Source organism: Mesocricetus auratus, unplaced genomic scaffold (assembly GCF_017639785.1).
Source record: "Mesocricetus auratus isolate SY011 unplaced genomic scaffold, BCM_Maur_2.0 Super-Scaffold_100003, whole genome shotgun sequence".
Classification (NCBI taxonomy): Eukaryota; Metazoa; Chordata; class Mammalia; order Rodentia; family Cricetidae; genus Mesocricetus; species Mesocricetus auratus.
Window position 1 is genome coordinate 97,699,983 of NW_024429188.1, and position 26,656 is coordinate 97,726,638.

The window sequence follows — 26,656 nt, forward strand, 5'->3', positions numbered from 1 at the left end:
GTTCAAGGTCAGCCTGGTCTACATAGTGAGTTCCATGACAGTCTCCAAAGCTACAGAGAAACCCTGTGTTGAAAACAAACAAAAAATTCTATTTCCCTTCTTTAAATTCAAACTCAAATGTAATTTTCTCTAAGAACCTTCCATGGTCATCCTAGACAAGATGTGCTTTCAAACATCACAGATTAATAATTATTATTATTATAAACTTTAATAAATCATTCAAAGTTTACAAAACAGCTTTCCCTTTTCTTACTTTGGCAAACTCAATAAAATACTAAGATGAGTAACATTATCTCCAAATGGCTCACATTAGGTCTAGAGAATGAATGCACTAATAAAACTATATTTAATAATGTGAGAAAAGTAAAATGTAAGAAGTTAGGTGAGCCGGGTGTTGGTGGCACACACCTTTAATCCCAGCACTTGGGAAGCAGAGGCAGGTGGATCTCTGAGTTTGAGGCCAGCGTGGTCTACAGAGCGAGTTCCAGGGCAGCCTCCAAAACAATACAGAGAAACCCTGTCTCAAAAAACCAAAAAAAAAAAGGGTGACTTGATAAAGCCTACACAAATCTGTAAAACAGAGGGTTTAAACTTGAATCTTTTAATCCAACTTTAACAGTGTTTACTATTCAGGACAAAGCTCTCTTCTCTATATTTGAAAAAACTTTTGTTACTTGAAAGGCAGAGAAAGAGGGATCTCTGTGAGTTTGAGGCCAGCCTGGTTTACCGAGCGAGTTCCAGGACAACCTTCAATGCTGCAGAGAAACCCTGTCTCAAAAACCATCATGCATGTGCCACCACACTCAATGGAAAATTTTTAAATAATGAGGAGTTACTGTCTTTAACTTCAACAAACTTCACAAATTGAGACTTGTTTTAGGAATGAGACCATGGGCTTGGTAAAATAAAAATTAAGACAACTATTTTATTTCCCTATCCATTTTGGTTTTTGGTTATTTTGCTAATTGGATATAGGTTAATATCAACTGAAGTATTTAGCAAAGTGAGAAAATATTTTGGACATTCAAATCACTATACAACTTTTCCTTTGGTTTGACAAATGTAATATACTACTTATTAGTAAATAAAAATTCAAATGATAATTATGTTCCTATCTAGTGAAGTATATCAAATTAGCTACTAGACTGTAGTAGCATCTTGCTTTGTGGGTGAACTAGCACTGGTGGCATATACTACACTAGAGAAGTTACTTTATTCCATTATAGGTAATTTATTTTTTATCTAACATCAGTCTTCCACTATCATATTAATTTACTTTACATCCATGAAGAATTTTGTCATGGTAAAAATTTTTTAATGAATTTCTTTCAATTGTCCAATTTCTGTTCCTTCAATGGATATGTACTAGGTACTGATCATGTGCGAATCATTATCGCTTTAGTCTTGTCATTTTATAATACCACCCTGTTATCACATTTAACTATCTCACATATATATGTGTGCGATTTATTATAGAGAAAGTTTACTGGGAAATACAGTAAAGCCATGCAATTTTATAAATTAATGGTCTCCAAATAATAAATTGCTTGTTATGGAGTATTTAAGTAATCAGGCGACTTCTCTGACTCACAGAAATGATATTAAGATTTCACAGCTTACAGGTAGTTTTAAATGAGAATAAACTCAGCTAGGTATGGTGGTGACGTCTTTAATCCCAGCACTCAGGAGGCAGAAGCAGGGGAATCTTTGAGTTTGAGATCAGCCATCTTCAGACCCTTGCACAGAGATTCCATATGAACACTAACAAAGTTAAGCAATACTAAATCAAACCTTCTGTACTCTTTTTCAGTATGCTGGAGGATGGTGTATCGTTGGTTGAGTCTAATTGTAACACAGAAGAAGTACCTGGATCATCTTGTGATGAAGTCATTGAAAAACTCTGCAAAACGTTAAAAGTTATTTTGTTAATTATTAGAAAAGTAAACTAAACTGTATGCTAGTAATACAAAGACAAGTTAGAAAACACAAAAGTATAATGGCATTCATTATTTTTGTAATTTTTCTGGAAAACTAAAATTAGTTGTAAATGAAATGTTAAAATAAAAAAAACAGTGACAACACTGGCAAGGCTTCAATTTTGGTATAACTTCTCTGCAAGAACATCAGTATGTTACTAAAGGCTTTCAAAACTCCATATCCTTTGATATAATCATTCCATTTCTAAGAGTTTGTATTAGGGAAATGAAAATGTTAACAGAGTGTTTGTAATAGGAAAATATGAAAACCTGTGAATTCAACCAGAGATAGTTTGAAAAATGAGGAAAAGGTGTCAAATCTGTGTAAATATGGCCCTGAATGAACAGACTATACTATCTACAGAAAATAAAAGTAAAAATAATAAAATATAATTCCTTATTTTTAATCCTTCTCATATATAACTTTTACAATAGGAATACAAAGATTTTGTTTGCTTGTCTTAAGGTTTAAAGTTGGGAGATGATTAGGTTGTAAGAATTTTACTTTCTTACTAGATGTTCTCTTTTTAATTGAGGGAAAGGAAATGGAACAGGGTTTCCCAATATGACCTTGCATAGCCTGTTACTGACTACGAAGAACAGACTGGTCTCTTCATGCTCCTGCCTCAGCCTCCTGAGTGTTAGTAACAACCATATGCCAACATGACTGGCCTTGTTACTAAATTTTCATCAGTTTTTTAGGAAGTTAAAGAGATAGAGACTGGAGAGATGATGTCTCAGTGGATAAGAGTACTTGCTGCTCTTGCAGGGTACCTGGGCTCAGTTCTTAGAACCCACAGAGAGACCTACAACTGAATACAACTCTACTTTCAGGGGATCTGACACACTTTTCAGCTTTTGTAGGTATAAAAAAACACATAACATGGTGTACATTCATGCACAGCACATAGACATATGAAATATGGAGACAGCTATTGAAAGGACCTAAAACTGTCATGTAGTGGTACCTCATGCCTTTTTTAAAAGTATATACTTAAACATATGGTCAGATATGTATATAAACCTCTGGATTAATTTGGTTTGAAATCCCATGTCTATTAGTTAAGAGTTGGCCTTCGGAGAATCATTTAGGTTCTCTGAATTCCAGCCTCCTCAACCATAAATTGGGAATAATAGTCTCCTTCATAGGAATTATGTAAGATTTACATTTGAACATGTTAACAGCTTCCCTTCAAATGTTAAATATTACCGCTATTTTTTATTTCTATTAATAGTTTTTGTTATTGCTCTATTGGGGGGCTATTTTATTTTGTGAGACACAGTCACACTATGTAGTCCAGTCTAGTCTGGAACTTATTATTAGGAGAGTGGTCTCAAACTCACAATTCTCTTGCCCCCAGCTTCCCAAGTACTAGGACTACAGGCATGTTAACAACCACGCTGGCTTAAAAAATGTTTAAGAACTAAACAAAGGGTTTGAGAATAGTCATGATTTGTGAATAATCGTCCCAATTAAGAATGCCTAAGTTTACTCTCTTAAAAAGTTGATTTCCTGTTTCCTCTTTACTTGATTGTTTCTTGAGCTGTACAGAAGCTTTTTAATTTTAGGAGATCCCCCTTGTCAATCCTGAAAGTCCTTTCCTATACCTATACCACACAGGCTACTGCCTATGTTCTCTTCTGGCAGTTTCCATGATTCATGTTGTAAATTGAGGTCTTCGATCCACTTTGAGTTCATTTTTTTGTGCATGGTGATAGACATGGGTCTAATTTCAATTATCTACATGTGGACACCCAGTTTTCCAGAACCATTGGTTGAAGATGCTGTCTTTTCTCCAGTGTGGGGTTTTTTTTTTGCCTCTTTGTCAAGTACCAGGAGTACAATATGGGTTATTGGGTCTGGGAAGGGCAAAGGGGGAGAGGCAAGACTTTGGTACAAAAAAAAATTCTAGGTAAGGTAGCCATTGGATTTGTAGTGTTGATTTTAATATATCAGGAAAGGCTGTATATAAAAATCACAATATATTCAACCGGGCGTTGGTGGCACATGCCTTTAATCCCAACACTCAGGAGGCAGAGGCAGGCAAGGCCAGCCTGGTCTACAGAGCAAGTTCCAGGACAACCTCCAAAGCAATATAGAGAAATCCTGTCTCAAAAAACAATAACAAAAAAGCACAATATATTCACTTTATTGCTACATAATTGTGTCAGCATAATAGTGTTCTTAACACAATGAAATGATTTTAGTTTTAAAATGAAGCTGAGTCTGGTGGCTATATCTGAGTTTGAGGTCAGCCTGGCCTACATAGTGATTTCCAGGACAGTCAGAGTTACATAGTGAGACCCTGTCTGGAAAAAACAAATAAGAAAACCTAAAGATAATGACATTTTCTTTGAGTAATTATGATAATTAGCTATGACCATTCTTAATTCTAGCTGGATAAATACTATCCACTGTGCTCCTGAATAACTGTGAAGTTGAAAAATACTTACAGGTTTAGAAACAGTCTGAAAACCAGAACTCTCTGAAGATTTGGATTCAGGATGAAATTCAGGCAAAGTAGCCACTGGATTAGGTGATGGATTTCTGTACTGTTGACTTGTAGGTTTAGAATTATCTATATATATATATATATAAACAAAAATATAATGAATATATTGGCATACAATTGTGTCAAATAGTTGAGTTTAAAATTAAAATAGTCAGGGCTTAGCCATTAAGCACATCCACTGCTCTTACAGTGGACCATGTTCAGTTCTCAGCAACTACATCAGGTGTTTAAAAAACACGTATTAATTCCAGTTTCAAGGGATTCAATGCCCCCTTCTGCCCTTCATGGGCACCTGTACATACATAGAACATAAAACCTCACAAAGGGACAAATACATATACATGAATAAAAAAATTAAATAAACAAATATATAGTATTAAGATAGTATGTTAATAATGTACCTGGATTGAATGAGTCATTCTTTAGTCCCTTTGAAGATGAGCCAGGACTACATCTGTTCAAAATATCTGCAAGAATATTTAAAAACTCATTACTAAAATGATATGTATTAAGATAATAGAAAACTGTCTAAAAATAGACATACACAATCAATGATAGAAATATATTTATTCCCCTTAATGGTGACAAGATTTTATGACTCAAGTTCTTATTACTCAAAAATCAAGCCCATGTCCGATTCTCATGCCACATTTCACACCCCTAGATATCTGGAAGTTCCATTATGGACCAGCTGATTGGAGTGCTTCTCTCATGGTTCTCAGTATCATTACTTGAGCTCTGAAAGGAAAATTATCAGATAACAGATTAAGTTAAACCTAGATTTTAGTATATCATTAGTTTAAGGAGTTGAATACACTACCCTAGAAGTCAGTTTGGGCCTGACAGGATACTCTAGATCATTTCAGACTGTTCTCTCTTGCCCCTGTCTGAATGTAATTTTCTGATTATTAAGGAATCATATTTAAATTTAGAATTTTAAAATTTGGTTAAAATTTCATATCACAAGAAGGTAATATCTAAGTTATGGTTTCTATTGCTATTGATAAAACACCATGACCAAAAGTAACTCGGAGAGGGAAGGGTTTATTTCATCTTGCAACTTGTACTTCATCATTGACGAAAGTCAGGGCAGGAACCTGGAGGCAACAACTGACAAGAGAGGCCTTGGAGGTATGCTGTTTTCTGGCTTGCTCCTCCCGGTTTGCTCGGTCTGCTGCTTTCTTATACCACCCAGGCGTGACATCCACATAAATCATCAGTCAAGAAAATGCACCACACAGGTTTGCTTATAGGCCTATCTGGCGTGGGCATTTTCTCAACTGAGGTTCCCTCTCTGAAGCTAACACAGGTAAAAAGAACAAAAATATTCTATAAAAGTACAAAAAAACTTTTTTTAATTTCTTCATACAAAGAATTAGTAAAAAGTAACATAAATTAGAGTTGCTATAGGCTTATGGAAATGAAATATTCTATTACAATGGTTCTCAACCTGTGGGTCATGACCACTTTAGGGGTCATATACCATATATCCTACATATTAGATATTTACATTATGATTCATAAAAGTAGCAATATTATAATTTTAAGTAACACTGAAATAATTTTAAGGTTAGAGGCAACATAATGAGGGACTGTATTAAAATGTCACAAAATTAGGAAAATTAAGAACCACTGTTCTATGAAAACATGTTGGAAATATAGAGAAAAACCCCTTTTCTCAAATTATTTGATATGCTAATTTTTTAGCTACTTTGATTTTTGAGCCAGGGTCTCAGGATATAGCTCAGACTGGCTTTGAACTCTCAATATTTCTGGAATTACAAGTTTTCTAACTCTGATAAAACTGTATAAATGATGAAGCAGTTGTCTGGATATGAGAATCCTTATTAGATACAAGCAACCTAAGCATTCCAAATACTTCCTTTTCTCCACATCTGAACTAAAATGAGAAAAGACAAATATTAACAAATAGGATACTTAAATTCTTTATAAAAACTGGTGTGGGGGGCACTATGTCCAGGGAAGATGGGCTAGCTGTAAATTTTCACCTCTCCCTCCATTCTTCCAAGTTGAATGCCCCAGAGTCTTATCCCCAGCTCTGTATCAGATACCTGAGGGACTCTACACAGGTATCTATGCATTCTCTGCCACAATTCCCGGGGAATTAAACAGAACCTGGTGGTATGACCTGCTTTTATCCCTCCTGTGGGATCCCCCTGCTATTCGCTTTGTCCATCCCCATTCCTAAGTGTCAGATCCCAATATCTAGAAACATATTTTCAACAAAATCATGGGTGGAAATTTCACTAACCTAAAGAAGGAGATGTCTATCAAGGTACAAGAAGCATACAGAACACAAGTAGACTGGGCCAGTAAAGAAATTCCCTTTGGCACATAATAATCAAAACATTAAATGTAGAGAACAAAGAATATTAAATTGCTGCAATGGAAAAGACCAAGTAACAAATAAAGGCAGATGTATTAGAATGACACCTGACTGCTCAATGGAGACTCTAAGAGCAAGAAGACCCTGGACAGATGTTCTACGGACTCTAAGAGACTACAGATGCCAGTCCAAACTACTATACCCAGCAAAACCATCAATCAAATAGATGGACTAAAATAAGACACTGCACGATAAATCCAAATTTAAGCAATATCTACCTACAAATCTAGCCCTACAGGAGGTACTATAAGGAAAACTCCAACCTAAAAAGGTTAACCACACCCAAGTAAACACAAAGAATAAGTAATCCCAGATCATCAAATCAAAAGAGAATACACGCAATACACACCATCAATAAAATAACAGAAATCAACAAACACTGTTCATTGATATCTTTCAACATCAATGGTCTCAATTCCCCAATAAAAAGGCACAGACTAGCAGAATAGATGTAAAAATAGGAAAATGCATGCTTCTGCTGCATCCAAGAAACACACAATAACATCAAGAAAAGACATCACCTGTGGTAAAAGAATGGAAGAAGGTATTCAAAGCAAATGGAATTAAGAAGCAAGCTGGTATAGCCATTTTAATATCTGACAAAATAGACTTCAAACCAAAGTTAATCAGAAGTGATAGGGAAGGGCACTGCATAATCATTAAAGGAAAAAATTCCACTGAGGACATTGCAATTCTCAATATTTATGCATCAAACGCAGGTGTCAAGTTCATAAAAGAAACACTACAACTTGCATAAGCAAGTCTCAAAAGGTACAAAAAAATTGAAATAACACTCAGCATTCTATCTGATCAACATGGATTAAAGCTGGATATAAGAAAAACAAAAAGCTTAAAAACTCATGGAAACTGAACACCTCACTACTGAATGGAAAAATGGGTGAAGACAAATGAAAGTTTTTAGAATTGAACAAAAAAGGATACACAATATGCCCAAACTCATAGGACAGACTGAAAGTAGTTCTAAGAGCAATTTCATAGCACTAAGTCCCTACATTGAAAAATGGAGAGTTCATACCAGTCACTTACCAGCATACCAGAAAAGCTCTAAAAGAAATTACACCCAAAAGCAAGATAGCAGGCAAGAAATAATCAACTCAGGGCTGAAATCAATAAATAGAAACAAAAAACTGCAGAATCAATGAAGCATACAGTTCTTTGAGAAAAATAAGATTGACAAACCCATATTCAAAGTAACTAAAAGGTAGAGAGAATATCTCAACTAACCAAATTATAAATGAAAAGGGAAACATAACAGACATTGAGGAAATCAAGAGTATCATAAGGACATACTTTAAAATCTATATTCTACCATATTGGAAAATCTAAAAGAAATCGATAATTTTCTTAACAGATACCACTTACCAAAGTCAAATCAATATCAGATAAGCAATTTAAACAGATCTATAACCCCTAGTGAAATAGGAGCAGTATTTAAATAGGGAGAAACTCAAAGCAATTCCACTAAAATCAGAAACAAGATAAGGCTGTCTACTCTCTCCATTTTTATTCAATATAGTACTTGATGTCTTAGAATAATAAGACAACTAAAGGAGATCAAAGGGATACAAATCTGAAAGAAAGAAGTCAAAGTATCTTTATTTGCAGATGATATAATAGTATATGTACAAGTGACCATAAAAATTTCACTGGGAAACTCCTACAGCTGAATGCTTCAGCAAAAAAGCTGAATACAAATTAATTCACAAAAATCAGTAGCCCTCCTATACATAAATGACAAATGCTCTGAGAAAGCAATCAGGAAATAGCCTCAAATAATATAAAAGATATTGGAGTAACTGTAGCCAAACAAATGAAAGACTTGTATGATAAAAATGTTAAGGCACCGAAGAAAGAAACTGAGGGAGATATGAGACGGAAAGATCTCCACTCTCGCGGATCAGTAGGATTAACATAGTAAAAATGGCCATACTACCAAAATCAATGTACAGATTCAATGCAATCCCCATCAAAATTCCAACACAATTCTTCACAGATCTTGAGAGGATAATTTTCAACTTCATATGGAAACACAAGAAGTCCAGGATAACTAAACCAATCCTGTACAATAAGACAACTTCTGGTGGTATCACCAACCTTGATTTTTCATACAAGTCTTTCATTTGAACAGAACAAATACATCAAGTACCGAATATAAAACAGTCACAGGTTTTTCCCACTCAAAAAAGTAAATACTTACTTGAAATGGCTGGTTTGGAACTTGCTATCTCTCCCACAAAGATCAACTCATCATCGTCATCTTTTTTTTGAATTTCTTCTACTTTCTGCTGCCATGGTTCCAACTCTTCTTCTTCACATTCCATAAAAAGTTCTGCCATTTTTGAATTATCTAATTTCCAAAAGAAGAGAAATAACCTTTATCTTCAAAAGTAAAAATACTTTTTTGTAATAGGAAGTATGCTAATTAAAGTTAAACATTAATAATTCCAAGGGAAACTACTGAATAACCACATATTTCATAGGAAGAATAAACTGAGAAAACAATCAGTAATATTTAAACTAGGAGCTCAGTGTAGTGGTGTACCCCTGAAGCCCTACCTACCATTCATTCAGGAGGTTAAAATAACAGACTAGTGTTTTTTGAGGCCAGGATGATCTACACAACGAAGTCCTATCTCAAAACAAAGTTAGTAAAAACTGGCTAAGTAGCTAGAAGATTGAGTACAACAGCAGTTGAGTTACAGTGGCCAAAATTTTCTTTTTGAGATTTTTGCTTTAAATATATAGATGTTTTGTTTATATGTATGTCTGTGCACCACATGCATGCAATTCCTGCAGAAGCTAGAAGAAGACGTAGGATCATCTGGAACTGGAGTGTTTTGGCAGCTGTGTGGGTTCTGGGAACTAAATTGAGGTCCTCTGGAAGAACAACCAGTGACAGGGATTTTTCTGGGCTGACCTGTCCTGGAACTCATTATATAGCTTCAAACTGGTCCAAATCTCACAACTGTCCTGCCTCAGTCTGAGTGCTAGGTTTACAAGTATGTGCTATCATGCTAGCTTAGTGCCACACTCTTGAAATATGGTTATGAGCTAGGCATGGTAGTGCACACCTTTAGTCCCAGCACTCAGGGGCAGGCAGCTCTGTTTGAGTTGAAGAAAAACTAGACCTACACAGTGAGTTTCAGGCTAACCAAGGACCATTCTCAAACAAAACAACAAAAAACAAAACAAAAATCGCTGCTCTTCCAGAGGTCTTGGGCTCAATTCCCAGCACCCACATGGTGCTCACAACCATCTGTAACTGTAGTTCACTGGTTCCCAAAGACAACAGGTATGCATGTAGTATGCAGATATAACATGCAGGTAAACATCCATATACATAAAATAAAAAATAATTATTTTAAGGAGAGGGAAAAAGCTGAGCATATGTGGCAGTCAACTGTTATACCAGCACTCAGGAGGCAGATATGGAATCCTTGAGGCACCATCTTTAGAATAGCCTTGAATAACAGTACTTGAAAACAGTAATTTGGGATTGGCATGGCAAAAGAAAAGCCCCAACAAACTGATACCTTTTCCCAGAATTTTAAATTTCGCCTCCTATGCATGTATGACAATTTTTTTGCAGTGCTGGGGATTGAACACACAGCCTATGCATGCTAGAGATAAGTGTCTGCTACCGAGTCACACTCTGAGCTCACAAATTATTTCTTAGCATAATATTTTAAAATATTTGATAGTTCTCCTATGCCCCTGAAATATAAAACCTTTCATCCTCCCAAATGTAACCAATATTATGAATTGACACCCTTCATTTTTAATTTATGCCCCAAAATATTACTTGGGATTTTCTAAGTTAAACTAAGTATAATTCAGTTTTTCAATTTTACATTCAACGTTTTTCTTCTACCACTTATTAATTCAGTCTATTATCAAGAAATGCAAGATTTAATATGACAAATAAAAATTACACTATTTTTAATGCACCTTAATTATACATTACATGGTCAACATCAGAGGGAAAAACACATTTTTCTTCCTCTTTTGATATAAAGCAGGCACTAATCTTCAGGCTAAAAAACCTGACAAATAAGGCAATACCAAATTTAAAGAAACAAAGGAGACTCATGCATACTAACATTTTTAAAGTAATTTATCCATGCTTTGATACCATAGTTGGATATGCCTTACAAACATAATCCCAGCAGTCCTGAAACAAAGGCAGGTGAATCACTGAGTTTGAAGCCAGCCTGGTCAGGATAGCCAGGGATAGACAGAGAAACCCTGTCTCTTAAATTTGTATTTACTTATTTGTTTGTTCTGGGACAGGGCTTCCCTGTATAGCAGCTCTGGCTCTCCTGGCGCTCTGTAGACCAGGCTGGTCTTGAAATCAGAGATCTGCTTGCCTCTGCCTTCTCAGTGCTGGGATTAAAAGCATGCACCACTACTGCCTGGCTAAATTATTGATTTTTTGAGATTATAATTACACTATTTCCTTCTTCATTTTTCTTCCTCCATACCGTCCTATATATCCTTCCTTGCTCTCTTTCAAATACGTGGCTTCCTTTTCATTATATACAGATATGTTTATATGAATGTATATATATATATGTACACACACATATATTGTATGTATACATATATTCCTAAATACAGAAGTACAACCTGCTTAGTACTAAAAGTTGTCATTTGACCTCTAAACTGCTGTGTGCACATCACACACCAAAAAACCCCCCCAAAAACAAAAACAAATAGTATAAATAAATAAATAAATAAAATTTAAAAGAAAAAAAACAGCATAACTGGTTTTATTTATGGACCACATAATGCTTGAGGCTATTTCTTCACCTTTAAAACAGTTCTCTAATACTTAACAGCCCTGTAAAGAAGTGATATCAGTAAAACATTAAAATGCTATAATTGCATTTGCAGAGATATTAAAGCAAATCACAGAGATCTAGCTTAATATTTTCGGTATATTTTTAAAAAAGATAGCTTGAATTTATACTTACAGTTAACTTTCAAAGCAAGACACCTTACAAATACCTACGAGAATTTTGTAGTTTAAAACAGTTTTTTAGGAAGCCGGGCGTTGGTGGAGTGCACGTGGAGCATGCCTTTAATATCAGCTCTCGGGAGGCAGAGGCAGGCGGATCTCTGTGAGTTCGAGACAAGCCTGATCTACACAGTGAGTTCCAGGACAGCCTGCAAAGCTACAGAGAAACCCTGTCTCAAAAAACCAAAACGAAAAAAAATCCCAAAACAAAACAAAACCCCTGTTTTTAGGTATCAAATACAGTTTTAATGACACTAAAACGTATAAGCCAACCCCCAATCAACAAAACCAAAAATTTCAAAAAAAAAAAAAAAAAAGCAAATCTTTGAAACAAAGAAAGGTCCTTGGACAAGGTCTCCCGCATTTGGAAGAAAGTGGTTGTGTTGACACCACGACTTCTTCCTGAAAAGAATTGGCACTTGAGGCACACTGCGAGGGACAGGCAGCAGCCGGTTTCCCTCCTCAGAAGGAGATGCTCGCCCTGTCGGTCGCTCATCAAACCGAGCACACACTCTTAAGGATGGAGAGCCTTGCATCTCAGCGCACGTCTCTGCCCTCAGGGCTTTGATCCTCTAGAGTGTAGACAATAAGTAAATAGAGCAAGACTTGTGAGGCAGAGGAGGGCAGTCCCTTTGGGGAGAATAAGGGGAGCGGCGCAGACAACGTGCTGGCGATCCTGGGAAAGGGGTTGGGCAGAACCAGAGGGGCGCGGGAGCCTGAGGCTCGAAAGTTCGGATTGGCCCGGCAGCCGTTCCCAAGGCGGCGGTTGGGAGGATTCCGTCGCCGGCCACCGTACAAAAGAGACCCCCCCCCCAAAGGACAGAAAAAGCGGACGGAGGGGGGGTCTCGGGAGCGCCAAGGCAGAACGGCCCGGCGGCCAAACGGCCTCCTCAGCCCGCGCGGCCCATGTGGCGGGGCGCGGCTCCTGAGGGTCCGTGAACAGCTCGGGCCTCAGAGGTGGCCGTTCGTGGCCACCGCCACCAGCCCCGTGTTGCCCTGGCGACCTTCCCCAAAACCCTCCCCTCGCCTCGCCTCGGGCCCATGTGGCGGGGCGCGGCTCCTGAGGGGCCGTGAACAGCTCGGGCTGAGGGGCCCGTGAACAGCTCGGGCCTCAGAGGGTGGCCGTTCGTGGCCACCACCACCAGCCCCGCGTTGCCCAGGCGACCTTCCCCAAAACCCTCCCCTCGCCTCACCTCCCCGGGGCCGCCGCAAGATGGTGGGCCCCGAGCTTCGCGCCGCCCGCCGGCCGGCCGGGTCCCTAATTCTCCTCAGACGGGAAACCCCTGTTGCGCCCCGCGGCCGCTGCCCTCGCCTCCCAGGCAGAGAGGCGCGGAGAGGCTTACCCACGACTCTGCAGGACGTCCGGAGGAGCTCTGAGAAGGTGGAGCGGGAGCCGGCTGAGAAGAGGAGGAGGAGGAGGAAGAGGAGGAGGTGGGGGGACAGGGGGGGGAAGGGGGGAGGGGGCACGAGGAGGGGAGGAGGCGGAGGCCGAGGAGGAGGCCGAGCAGAAAGGGAGGAGCGCGAAAAGCACCACAGCCGGCGACGAGGCTTCGAGCGCCAAATGAGGTTCTCGGGGAACGCTCAGAATATATAGCAGCGCGCACTGCCTGATGGGTAAACCCCGCCTCCTAACGTGCACATCCGGGTCCCTGTGGGAGGGGCCGCCAGACCGCTGTTGGGTGCTAGCATGTGCACTGCCACGAGCAGCCCGAAGGCTCGGGCGCACACCGGGATAACCGCCTTGGGAAAGCCGGAAGGAGCGCGGGAACACTGACCCCCAAGTTAGGGCTCCATACTGTATCTAAGCACACGCAAATCGAAATTCTGAGCGTTCTCTGCGAATAAACATTAACGGCACCGGTTTTTAAAAATGCTGGATTAGATACCATTCATGTTTTAACAGAAAAGAGAAATTAATTCGACGTATATACGTCATCGATGATATCCACCATGTTTGTTTTAAACCAAATTTTGTTTTCCCTTGTCACTCCTGTCATATGGAGTCCTATACTTATATATAGTTCTTTTAATTTTTTTTTTTTTTTGGAGCCGGAGTTTCTTTGTGTAGTCTTGGCTGTTGGGCTCTCCTGGAACTCGCTTTGTAGACTAGGCTGGCCTCAAATTCAAAGATCCACCTGTTTCTACCTGGGATTATGCCCAACCTTTTTTTAAATTACAAGACAAACATTTGCTAAAATACTGTTTACATGATTATTTTCGAAACCTTGTCTTTTAAATTTTACACAGTATTTCATATTATTCCTACATTCTCCTTTGGTGTGGGCAGAAAATTTTAAAGGTAAAATCTGCAACTCCTGGCAAGTTAAGTAAAAATTGCCGGCCTGAGAAATTGTTCAGTAGGTAAGGGCCATCCCTAGCACCCACATGTGTACAAGGAGGTAGAATTCCTCAAATTATCCACTGATCTCCACATGCAACCTGTAGCATGAACAGGAAACACACTCCTCTCTCTCTCTCTCTCTCTCTCTCTCTCTCTCTCTCTCTCTCTCTCTCTCTCTCTCTCTCTCTCTCTCTCTCTCTCCTCTCTCTCCCTCTCTCTCCCTCTCTCTCCCTCTCTCTCTCCCTCTCTCTCTCTCTCCATCCTGGAATTCCTTTGTAGAATGTTTAAATTTCCCCCCAAAATATTGCTGCTTATATCTGAAACCCTAAAAAAAATTAGGTCTCAAACATTTCAATTTAGAAAGAGGCAGTTTATATGATGACTCAATCAGAAGTACAGTGTTAAAAAATTAAAAAGAAAAATTATTTATTTTTAATTTTATGTGCACATCTGTCTGTGAAGGTGTCAGATATTACAGACAGTTGTGAGCTGTCATGTGGGTGCTGGGAATTGAACCCGAGTCCTCCTCTCCAGCCCCTAAAAGAAAATTAAGTGCTACAAAATATATACCAACTCGATTTGTGTGTAGGTGGGAATGCTTAATTTATCCTTACATTTTTTGCCAATGTAAACATTGCCAAGCAAAGAAATAGCAAATTCTGTGTGGTTTGAAGAGAATGGTTTCCTATCTATAATTCTTTTGTTGTTGTGGCTGTTTTGGTTTTTCTATCTATAATTCTTAGTGGCAACAGAATAGTTTTTAGATTAAAAATTACTTATGTGGATGAACATGCAGCAAGCTATTTCCAATGAAGCTTAACAACAAAATGTTTCAGTTGTCAATCTCACCAATGTTTATCTCTTGAATAACAACGAAAAATCCAGGAACCCTCAGAGGAATTATGTTACAGGAATATCTTGAGGCAGTAATGAGTACCAGGACCTACTTATAGATAATTTCCTTCCCTCAGGCTTCATTTCATATCTGCTGCCACTTTTAATTCAATATTTGCAAATCCTCCTCGACACTGGGCCTGCAAAATAATTTAGGGTCCATCATTCAGCTCCTGGAGTCATTCTTTAGTGGAAACCTAGTATATATTCCTGCATGCTAGTGGAACATGCTTGAGTCTCAGTTTGATCAAATGAACCATAAGAAATTTATTTTGGGTGACTGGAGAGATGTCTCAGTGGTTTAGAGGACTGGTTGGTCTTCCAAAGGTTCTGAGTTCTTAGCAACCAGATGTTGGTTCACAACCATCTATAGTGGGATCTGATGCTCTCTTCTGACATGCAAGCAGAATGTTATATACATAATAAATGAATTTTAAAAAAGAAAAATATTTTTGATACAGTTGGAAGAATATTTGAACATTTGCTATTAATGCTATTATAATTATAAAATATTAGTATAATAATGATATTATTCTGTTTAGAGGTCTTTGAGAGCCTTTCATATATGAACCATAACATATGATTTGGAAATATGTTCTGTTCTGTAGTTTCTCTTATTGCTTCCTAGAAAGTACCTTTTGAAGCACTACAGAGGTGGAGACAGAAAGGGATATGGCTGGGCAGAGAGAGGAAAGATGGCAGGAGGAGACGGGAGCACAGGACAGCCTGAGCAGCAATTAGTCTGAGGCAGGCAGTCTGAAAATGCTACTTTCTCTAATCTCTCAGCTTTTACCCCTTGAGTGACTGAGTTTTTATTATTAATACTGATTAAAATTTGCACTACAATAGGCCAGTCTGGCCTCAGATACACAGAAAATTGCCCACCTTTGCCTCCCCAGTGCTGAAATTAAAGGCATGTGCCACCACATCTAGCATGTCTTCGATTTTTATCTTCAGTGCTTTGTTGTGAAAAATTATTTTAAGGGGTGTTACATTTGCTTATGTTGTAGAACATTTGTTTTAACGATGCAAAGATGTGTTGCATTCTTTTATGTTGCATTCTATTATGTTGTATTTATTTAACTCTGTAAATCTATGTTACATTGCCTGTCAGTAACACCTGATGGTTATAGAACACATACCCAAACTGTACGGTCAATAGCTAGTTAGGAGAAAGGTAGGTAGGGCTGGCAGGCAGAGAGAATAAACAGGAGAAGAAATCTGGGAAGAGAAGGGAAGAGCAAGAGAACAAGGAGAGGAAGATGTCAGGGGTCATCCACCCAACCACCCAGTCAGCCAGCCAGTCAGCCAGCCAGCCAGTCAGCCAGCCAGTCAGCCAGCCAGCCATGGAGTAAGAGTGAAAGTAAGATATGCAGAAGTAAGAAACGGAAAAAAGCTCATAGACAAAAAGTAGTTGGAAAAATTTAAGTTAAGGAAAGCTGGCAAAAAAATAAGCCAAGCTAAGGCTGGGCATTTATAGGAAAGTATAAGCTTCCATGTGATTTATTTGGGAGCTGGGTGGTGGGTCCCCAAAAGAACAAAGAGTAAAAATAACTAGCTACATTTTGGTATTCCATCGTGGGGCTAGAGTAAAGGAAAATCCAACAACAGTGCTTTATAGTTTTCATTATGGAAGTCTCTCTCCCACTTGATTAAGTTTATTACTACGTACTTTATTGTTTTGAAGATTATTGTGAATAAGATTTACATTTCTAACTTCTTTCTTGTGAATTGATTATTGGTGCATAGAAAAGCTATCATTTTTGACTGTTGACTTTATATTCTACCATTTTGCTAAATTTGTTTATCAGCTCTAAAAGTCTTTTATTGTAATATTTAGGGCATTCTAAATATAGGGTATTGTCTGTGAAGTCATAATGTGACTTCTTTTCTTCATTTCATTTTCTTTTCTTATTGCCCTGGATAAATGTTCAAGTACTGAATTGAAGAAGAGAAGTGAGTGTAGAAATCCTTGCTGTGTTTCAGATTTAAGAGAGAATACTTTCATTATATCCCCATTAAATATAATGCTGACTTTTTTGTTTTGTTTTTACGAGACAGGGTTTCTCTGTATTGTTTTGGAGGCTGTCGGTCCAGCCCGGCCTCGAACTCACAGAGATCCGCCTGCCTCTGCCTCCCGAGTGCTGGGATTAAAGGCATGCGCCACCACCGCCCGGCATAATGCTGACTTTTGAGTTGTTGTAGAGCCTTTATTACATTACATTACATTAATTTATAGTTTCTTTTTCTTTTCTTTTGTTTCCAAGAGAGTTTCTCTGTGTACCAGCTCTGGCTGTCCTGGAACTCTCTCCATAGATTAAGCTGGCCTCAAAATAACAGATCAACTTGACTCTGCCCCCTGAGTGCTGGGATTCTAGGCATGGGCCACTGCCACCACCACCCGGCAATTCATGGGTTGTCTTTTTTTTTTTTTCGAGACAGGGTTTCTCTGTGGCTTTGGAGGCTGTCCTGGAACTAGCTCTTGTAGACCAGTCTGGCCTCGAACTCACAGAGATCCACCTCCCTCTGCCTCCCAAGTGCTGGAATTAAAGGCCAATTCATAGGTTATCATACCATAATGATGCCCCAGAGGTCTTGACAATTGTGATCATGATTGCTTACTCTTTTTTCCAAAAGATTTATTTTTATTTTTACTTGTGTGTATGGGTATGTGTTTGGGTATGTGCATGTGTCTGGGTGTCCATAGAATCTAGAAGAGATGATCAGGCCAGGCATTGGCGGTGCATAAATTGAATCCCAGCACTCAGGAGACAGAAGCAAGTGGATCTCTGAGTTGAGGCCAGCCTGGTGTCCAAAATGAGTTCCAGGACAGCCAGAGCTATTACACAGACAAAACCCTGTCTCAAAAAACAAAAACAATAACACCCCCCCAAAAGAGGGCATCAGGTTCCCCAGAACTCCTAGAGTTAGAGGCTGTTGTGAGCCAACTGATATGTTCTAGGAACAGAACTTGGGTCCTCTGCAAGATCAGTGTGGGCTCTCAGTTGCTGATCCATTATCTCCAGCCCCCCTTTTTTTCTTTATTGTTGTCTGAGTGTAATAATTTCTCAGTATTTAGATCCTTGACATTTTTTCATTTATTTGGTCTACTGTATTGTGTATTGTTTGTTTGTTTTGCTTTGTTTTTTTGAGACAGGGTTTCTCTGTCCATTGAGGTTTTTTTTTAATTGAGTTTTTAATCTGAGATTTTTGTTTGGATTTTGTTCTTCAGAATCTCTCCTCTTACTGAAATTTGTTAAATTTCTTATCCGAATCTTGAATTGTTTCCTTCATCTACCTGCTCACTTGTATTATTTTGACACTATGATAGCTAGTAACTTTTATTCTAGGCTTTTGAACTTATTAGTTGACATTTCAATCATTTCGGTATCTTTAAAATGAAATATTGAAGGTTTATAATATTGTAATATAACTGTTGCAGAATCCCAACAGGTGTCCTTTATGGGTAGGAGAAAGCAGGTGTGGGAACAAATTGAACCAACAAGCTCAGTTTGTTCCAGGAAGGGGTGAGCCTTACATACTCCCCAGCCCTGCCCCGGGGAGGAGATCCACTGAGCTGGCATGTGCTGAGGTGATGTGGCTCCTGTCCATAGGTCCATGTCACCTCTCGCCTGCTGTTCGCAAGGGCCCCTTGCAGACCCCAGCTGGTGGTCAGGACTGTCAGGAGCTATCTACAGTGCATATTCTTACTATCAGTCTAGGCTGGCTGTCAGGAGATATCAGCTGCGCACGCTCTAGGCCAGCTGTCAGGCCCATTGTGGCTTAGTTTCCCCACAATTAACATTATCTTGGTTTTTGTATTTCTTATATTTCTGTGTCCTGATTTTTGCATAGGCTGAGTTTTTCTCTGGTACTGTAGGGAGTTCGTTCCAGTGATCAGTGTACTCTTGAGGCCTCCATCACCACTGTTTTTGTGAAGAATGAATGCACATTGTAACAACAATAACAGTGTCAACAAAAGAAAGCACTCCCAGTTTTTATGTTGAAACTTGATTAGTTTATTCTAGATTTTGTGTCATAATTTTCGCTTGGATGTGTGATATTCTAGCAGATAGTACTTTGCAGGAAAAAGTATGTGGGAAGTGCTATCCTTCCAAATTAAAAAAGTATGATAGTTGTGACAGTCTGAAGAAGTTTGAATCCGCTTAGAAATGAAAGTCTGAACTGGGCAGTGGTGGCACACACCTTTAATCCCAGCACTCAAGAGGCAGATGCAGGGGGATCTCTGTGAGTTTGGGTATCTGCATGTGTCTGGGTGTCCATAGAATCTAGAAGAGAGGATGAGGCCACCTCACAAATAATGACATGGAGACATTACTAATTATGAAAGCTCTGCCTGCCTTAGCTTACATTTGTCCACTAGCTCTTATAACTTAAATTAAGTCCATTTATTTTAATCTATGTTCTGTAGCATTTCCTCATCTCTCTATACTGCCCATGCTGCTTCTTCTCTATCTCCTGGGGTCTCTTATGGGTCTCAATTCCTCTCCTCTTCCTCCCTCTGCCTGAAAGCTCCACCTGTACCTCCTGCCTAGCTATTGGCTGTTCAGCTTTTTATTATACCAATCACAAAAATACACTTTCACCAAGTGTACAAATATCTCACACTGCTTAGTAAAGACTGACTCATCATTGAAAGTTTTTCTACATTAATTACATTTATAAGGTTTTCCTGTTTTGAATTCTCAATGCTGAATGAATGACATGTTCTAAACTAAGGATCTTTCATGTATATTACGATTCTCACAATGATATTTGGCAAGGAATGTGTATTAATTGGGGTTTTTATTTCTGTGACAAGATACCATGACCACAGCAACTTTTAAAACTGAAAATAATTAGGACTGGCTTACAGTTTCAGTGGTTTAGTCCGTTATTATCATGGCAGGAAGCATGGCAGCATGCAGGCAGAGAAGGAGCTGAGAGTTCTACATCTTGATTCACAGGCAGCCGAAGTGCCACACTAGACCTATCTTGAGCATTTGAGACCCAAAGCTGACCCCTATAGTGACACACTTCCTCCAACAAAGCCGCACCTACTCTAACAATGCCACTCCCTATGGGTCAAATATTCAAACACATGAGTGTATGGTGGCAATTCCTAGTCAAACCATTAGAGTATGAGGTCCAAACCCCAGAAACAGCTGACCTGACAAGGGTTAACTCTTGAATCCCAGGCTGATGGCTGGGAATCCAGCATGGGACTGATCAAGACCCCCTGAATGGGGATGTCAGTGAGGAGGCCTAGGTAATCTATTGAGCCTTGGGCAGTAGATCAGTATTCATCCTGAGTATTCACATGGACTTTGGACTCTCATCCAACAATGTGAGATGCACTCTCACCCTGAACTCTTAGGGGAGGGTCTGGGCCCTGTCCTGGATGAAATGACAGACTGTGGACGCCCCCATGGAGGGCCTCACCCTCCCTGGGGAAATGAGGGGATATTGGGAGGGGTTGAGGGGAAGTCACGGGAGGAGGGGAGGGAAACGGAGAGGGACCTGGAGCTGACTTGTGAAGCAACCTTGTTTCTAATCTAAATTTAAACTTAAAAATAAACAAAAAAAGATTTCTGTCTAACATTGGTTAGCTTGTTGATGTTCAGTGCAGTGAACACTATGATTACAAAGGCATTGTATGATGATTACATTACATTCCAAATTTTTCTCTCTGATATGAACTATATAGGGCTGAACATGAACTGAGTAGTCAGTGAAGAACTTTCTCATTTGTGTTACCTTTCTCTTCATTAGTATAATTTGGTTGGATGACAGAGACTGAGTTCAGATGTGGTAGTTTGAGTGAGAATGGCCATGGCCCCCATAGCCTCATTATTTAAATGTTTGATACACAGTAGGTAGAACTGTTTGGGAATGATTATGAGGTCTGTCACTGGGAATAGGCTTTGCGGTTTCCAAAAGTTTAAGGAATTCCCAGTTAGCTCTCTCCACCTCAAGCTTGTGTGTGGAAATATGAGGTCTCATCTACTACACTCTCGCCTGCCTGATGCCATGCTATCTGCTGTGATGGTCATTGAAACCCTCTGGAACTGTGAGCCCCAATTCAAACACTTTCTTTTAATTTATTTATTTATCTATTTCTCTATCGAGACAGGGTTTCTCTGTAGCTTTGGAGCCTGCCCTGGAACTTGCTCTGTAGACCAGGCTGGCCTTAAATTCCCAGAAATTCACCTGCCTCTGCCTCCCAAGTGCTGGGATTAAAGGAGTGCGCCACCACCACTCAGCTTTTTCTTTTATCTTTATAAAAGATCTATTTATTCTGTATACAGTGTTCTGCCTGCCTGTATGCCTACATGACAGAAGAGGGCACCAGATCTCATTATAGATGGTTGTGGGTCACCATGTGGTTGCTGGGAGTTGAACTCAGGACCCCTGGAAGAGCAGCCAGTGCTCTTAACCTCTGAGCCATCTCTCCAGCCCCAAACACTTTCTTTTATAAGTTACCTTGGCCATGGTCTTGTCACAGCAACTGAGAAGTAACTAAGACATCAGATGACATAGCTATCACATCTAGTATATGTGGGTTGTTATCTGCTATCATTCTTCTTTTATTACTAAAGACTTTCCCACAACTTTTTATTTCCTCATATCAGCAATAAATGCTCTAAACCACTGAACTACCTCTGTATCTCTGAAGTAGTCGTGCTTTGTTTTTTAAAATACTTTTTGATATTATAATACAATTACATCACTTCCCACTCCCCTTTCCTTTCTCCAATCCCTCTCATGTACCCCAACTTGCTCGATCTCAAATTCATAGTTTCTCATTTTAAAATGTTGTTGGTGGTGGTGGTGTGTGAGTCAGTGTGTGTGTGTGTAACTCTTGTATGTAGAGGTCAGAGGACAACTTTGGTTTTCTCCTTCTACAACATGAGTCTTAGGGATTGAATTCAGGTTATCAGCTTTGGCAATCAGAACCTTTACCTGATGAGCCTCTTTGCTAGTCCCTCCCCCCCTTTTTAAACTAAATTGCCTATATTTTTGACGTGCCGGGGTTCTTTAATAATCTTAATCATAATTTCATAATAATAATAATTCCCAAACATTTCTCTCATTGTATTGCCTTACCTTTACTTGCTTGAGGCACAAACTTTTTTTAAAAAAAGATTTCTTTATTATGCGTACAGTGTTCTGCCTGCATGTATGCTTGAAGGCCAGAAGAGAGCACTAGATCTCATTATGTATGGTTGTGAACCACCATGTGGTTGCTGGGAATTGAACTCAGGATCTCTGGAAGAGCAGCCAGTGCTCTTAACCACTGAGCCACCTCTCAAGTCCCAAACATTATTTTTAATTTTGATGAAGCTCAGCTTAACTACTTTTTCTTTTTTGCCTTTGGTATCAAGTTTAAAGAACTATGACCTTATACAAGGTCAAAGTAACACATCTATATTTCCTTTTGAGATATTTAGAATCTTAATTCTTATATTAAGTCTTTGGTCTATTTTGTAGCGATTCGTGTTTGTATTAAGAGTTGTGTTACAAAATCCTTCTTCGCTATGTGAAAATAGTATTTTTTCCTCATGGAATTCCATGGGGCATGTGGCACATTCATAAATAGGACATTATTTAGCCTGAAAATGGAATGAAGTCCCAGTAAATGGTACAACACAGGTAAGCCTTGAAATCATAGTACTAAAATGAAGAAGCCAGATACAAAAATCACATGATGTTTAAAAATATCTTATATTCAGAATAGTTGTATCCATAGAGACAAGCACATTAGTGGTTGCCAGGGTGTGTGTGGAGGGTGAATGTGGAGTGATTACTTAGTGAGCAGGAGTTGTTCCTATGATAACAAAAGGATTTAAAACTTTAGAGAGGTGATGGATGTCTGGTGTAATGAAAATATTGCATGCCACTGAATTGAACACTGTAAAACAGTTCTTTATATGTTAGGTGAGTTTTATCTTAAAAATAAATATGAATGCTAATAGGTCTTAGAGAACTCCTTGTATCTAACAATGTGAATAACTATAAATGTAAATAATTCTATCAGGAAACTATGTAAGTAGTATATTCTTGCTGCCTGATAGAGGAAAATAGTGAGCATTCAGCTGTAATTAGTATGCCATGAATTGAAGAATCTCATTGTTTTTAAACCATCTTTTAAACGCCATATTGTTCCTTCTAGCACCAACTAGGCAGTTACTATAGGAATTATACTGGTGGCAATAATATTATATCCTCTCATCAAAATAACACACACAAAGGCTGCATTAGAGCATGAAGCAAACATACAAAAAATCAAAATGATATATGTCAAAAGACTGATAGCTTTCATTCTGGCTCTCATTTTTTGAGTGTCCTATTAAAGAGTGTTCACTGAATGGTGCAGCAATGATGCCTGGCAGCCCTAACCTCAAGGAATTCGATGTAGAACAAGGAGAAGGAAGTATAAAGAAACCATTATGGGTCATAATAAGTATGAAAACATATCACCAGCTAGTTCCCCACAGGAGCTGCCATGACTGAGGATTTGAGCAAGTGGCTGTTTCTTCTGAATTAGTTGTCTGGCGAGGGTGACAACTCATTCCTCTGGAACACAAATGCTAATCTATCAGATCAGATTATATACCTCCTCCTCTCTGGGGTCTTCCCTGTAGCCTCAGTACTGAACTGTGGAGTTATACCACTGAGTGTGGACTCCTTAAGACCTGGCCAATCCATATTCTTATTTCATGTTTGCGTCTTTGTTACCAAAAAAATTGGTCATTGGACCTGTACTAGTTAGAAACACTGTATTATAAGTAACAGAAACCTCAAATTCTGATGACCTAATCAGTAAATGTAGACTGTATTCAGAAAATTTGTTATCTGGGGCTCAATAAGGTCATCAAAGGGGATTTTCCTTCTGCCTAGCCTTTTTAAATGTCTGGTTAATTTTACCTTGCCTTTCCTTGTGGCTGGAAGATGGCTGCCCACAGTCCCAGGGCCCCTTGTTCCTCTGAATACATGCAAAAGAGTTAGTTGCTTCTAAAACTCCTTGTGCAAACTAGGGCTATTGCTGTGATGAAACACCATCACCAAAGCAACTTGGGGAGGAAAGGGTTTGTTTGACTTACTTCTCATCATCACCGTTCATCATTGAAGGAAGTCAGGATAGAAACTCAAGCAGGGCAGGAACCTGGAGGCAGAAGCTGATGCAGAGGCCATGGAAGGGTGTTGCTTGCTCCCTACAGCTTGTTCAGTCTGCTTTCTTATAGCACCCAGGACCATCAGCCCAAACCAAATTGGGATGGGCCTTCCCATCAATCACTAATTAAGAAATAACCTACAGGCTTGTGTACAGTTTGATTTTATAGAGGCATTTTTCTCAATTGATGCACCCTCCTCTGCAATGACTTTAGCTTGTGTCAGTTGACATAAAAATAGCCAGCACATTCCCCCCAGAAGAAGAATATACAAAACTTTCCTAAAACCAACTCTCATTGACCTCAGTTGTATCATAGCTAAACAATACCCTGAAATGTAACTATTCAGGTTCATGGAACTGGGATTATGCTAGCGTGTGATACTAATGAACTGGGGGTGGCTATGATAGGGTCTGACACTGGGTCGTAGTTGAATCACTGAAATCATCACAGAAATCTCTAGCAACAATTGACACACACACACACACACACACACACACACACACACACACACACACATACACCGAGCAACTCTAGGTTGGAAGAAATCATTTCTAGCCGGGCTAGCACACACCTTTAATCACAGCACTCAGGAATCAGATGCAGGTGGAGCTCTGTGAGTTCAAGGCCAGCCTGCTGGTCTACAGAGCAAGTTCCAGGGCAATACAACCCTGTCTCGAAGAACAAAAAGAAAAAGAAAGAGAGAGAGAGAAAGAAAGAACTTGAAATAATTTCCATTATATTCCAACCTAGAGTTCAAGTGGTTCCTTTCTGCCTTGCCATTGTCCTCAAACCTTGCCTTTTTCCTTGCAACGTACTACTTTAGGTGTACCGTCTCCCTCAGCAATGTCTCTTCTGCATAGGCCTTTTTAAGTCCATCCATGCACCCCAAAATTGACCGTTTGTCTCTGGAAAATTCTTACTTCCATTTCTGAATTGAACAGTGTTAAAGTCTGCTCCTTTCTGCTCTGTTTGGAGCTTCCCACTCAGGCCAACTACAGATTGGCAGCTGCTTCTACTCTGTAAAATGAAGAAGACAGTTTTTGATCCATTTTCTTCCCGCTCTTTTATCCTGCGGCCCAAAGTCATATTGGGATGTACTGCAGAAACAGGGAGTTGGATGAGCACTGGGTTTGGAAACTTAAAGCCCACTTTGCTTTGTAAAATTGAAATACTGGGCACACATTCAATCTGACCAAGGACTCTCATTCCTCCTTTCTGTGTGCTAAACATCTTTCTGGGCCTTTTATGGTTCAGCCTCTCTATATCTGAGCTTCCATGAGGTAAGGAGAACAGGATGACAAACATTTCTAGCCTGGACAGCATGCCTCTGCAGCTGTATCTCCTGCTTTTGGGAGGCTCTAGGAGGCAGAGAGAGAGGGGAAGTTCCTCCCCTTCCTACAGCTCCATGCTCTTCAGGGGGCATCCTTCTACTTGTCTGTTGTACAGAGAGGCCTGGAAGCTTGTCCCCATGCCCTTACTGAGGGCTTTATTCTCCAGGCCCTCAGAGTCTCTGGAGGCCCTGGTGCTTGCTTGCTGCTGCCTATCTCCTTCCAGCAGGTGGCAGAAGCAAACTGGGAACTACAGGGTAAACTCAGTGCTTTTCTCTCTAGGGTTGTAGGCATTTGAGGCTGGTATTGAAACCAACTTCATCGAAGAAAAGGGTCACCCTCACTTTCCTGAGGGACAGGCAGCTTCCTCTTCACTTATCCAAGGGCCCATGCTGGGCAAAGGGACCACTGGTGGAAAAAGGGGAAGCCGGGCCTGTTTCTATGCGCCAGGGAACTACATTCAATTAGCTGGCTAGTGCACTAGGGGCTAACATTCCCACTGATACGTGTGTTCATGGAGCATTGGGGTGGGAGGGAGGGCGAGCTACAGGTGGACAAGAGGGCTTTGATCCTGTATCTCTATGGTTCTCTGGAGATGGGCGAACACACACACACACACACACACACACACACACACACACACACACACACACACACACACCTCTGCACGTGCACATGGCTCAGCTTCTGGGAGCTCAGGGGAGTTGACAGCTTAGGGCTCCCAAGCTGGTCAAGGTCTAGGGCAGGCCAGTCCTGGCAGGATGGAGAGAAGGAATGGGGAAGGAGTACTGGCAAGAGAAGCACTAGTTGTCTCCCTCCCTCTCTGTCACCCTCCTGGTCCTCTCTACTCTCCCCTCCTCCAGAGAGGAGCTTTTTCACCCCTACACTGCAGCATGGATATCCTGGTGTTAGGGCGTCAGTAGCTAAGCCCGCTCTGACAAGGGCAAATTATCTGCAGCTATGTACAGGGCCCGCACATGTCT

The 26,656-nt window shown here is 39.7% G+C and overlaps 1 protein-coding gene across 2 annotated transcripts in view; it reads right to left on the reverse strand.

Moving 5' to 3' along the window:
• Positions 1–24,323, reverse strand: part of Znf280c (zinc finger protein 280C) — a 57,024-nt gene extending 32,701 nt beyond the window's left edge. The window contains exons 1-5 of one of the 2 annotated variants that reach the window (XM_040744593.1): positions 13,278–13,404; positions 9,115–9,264; positions 4,891–4,956; positions 4,431–4,555; positions 1,792–1,900 (exon numbers count right to left, since the gene is read on the reverse strand). In XM_040744593.1, the coding sequence (XP_040600527.1) occupies positions 1,792–1,900; positions 4,431–4,555; positions 4,891–4,956; positions 9,115–9,253 (439 nt within the window). In that variant the 5' untranslated portion in view covers positions 9,254–9,264; positions 13,278–13,404. Of the gene's footprint in view, positions 1–1,791; positions 1,901–4,430; positions 4,556–4,890; positions 4,957–9,114; positions 9,265–13,277; positions 13,405–24,273 lie in introns of those variants that run through there. The other variant, XM_021231057.2, reaches the window with a different exon arrangement.
• Between the last annotated feature and the right edge of the window lie 2,333 nt (positions 24,324–26,656).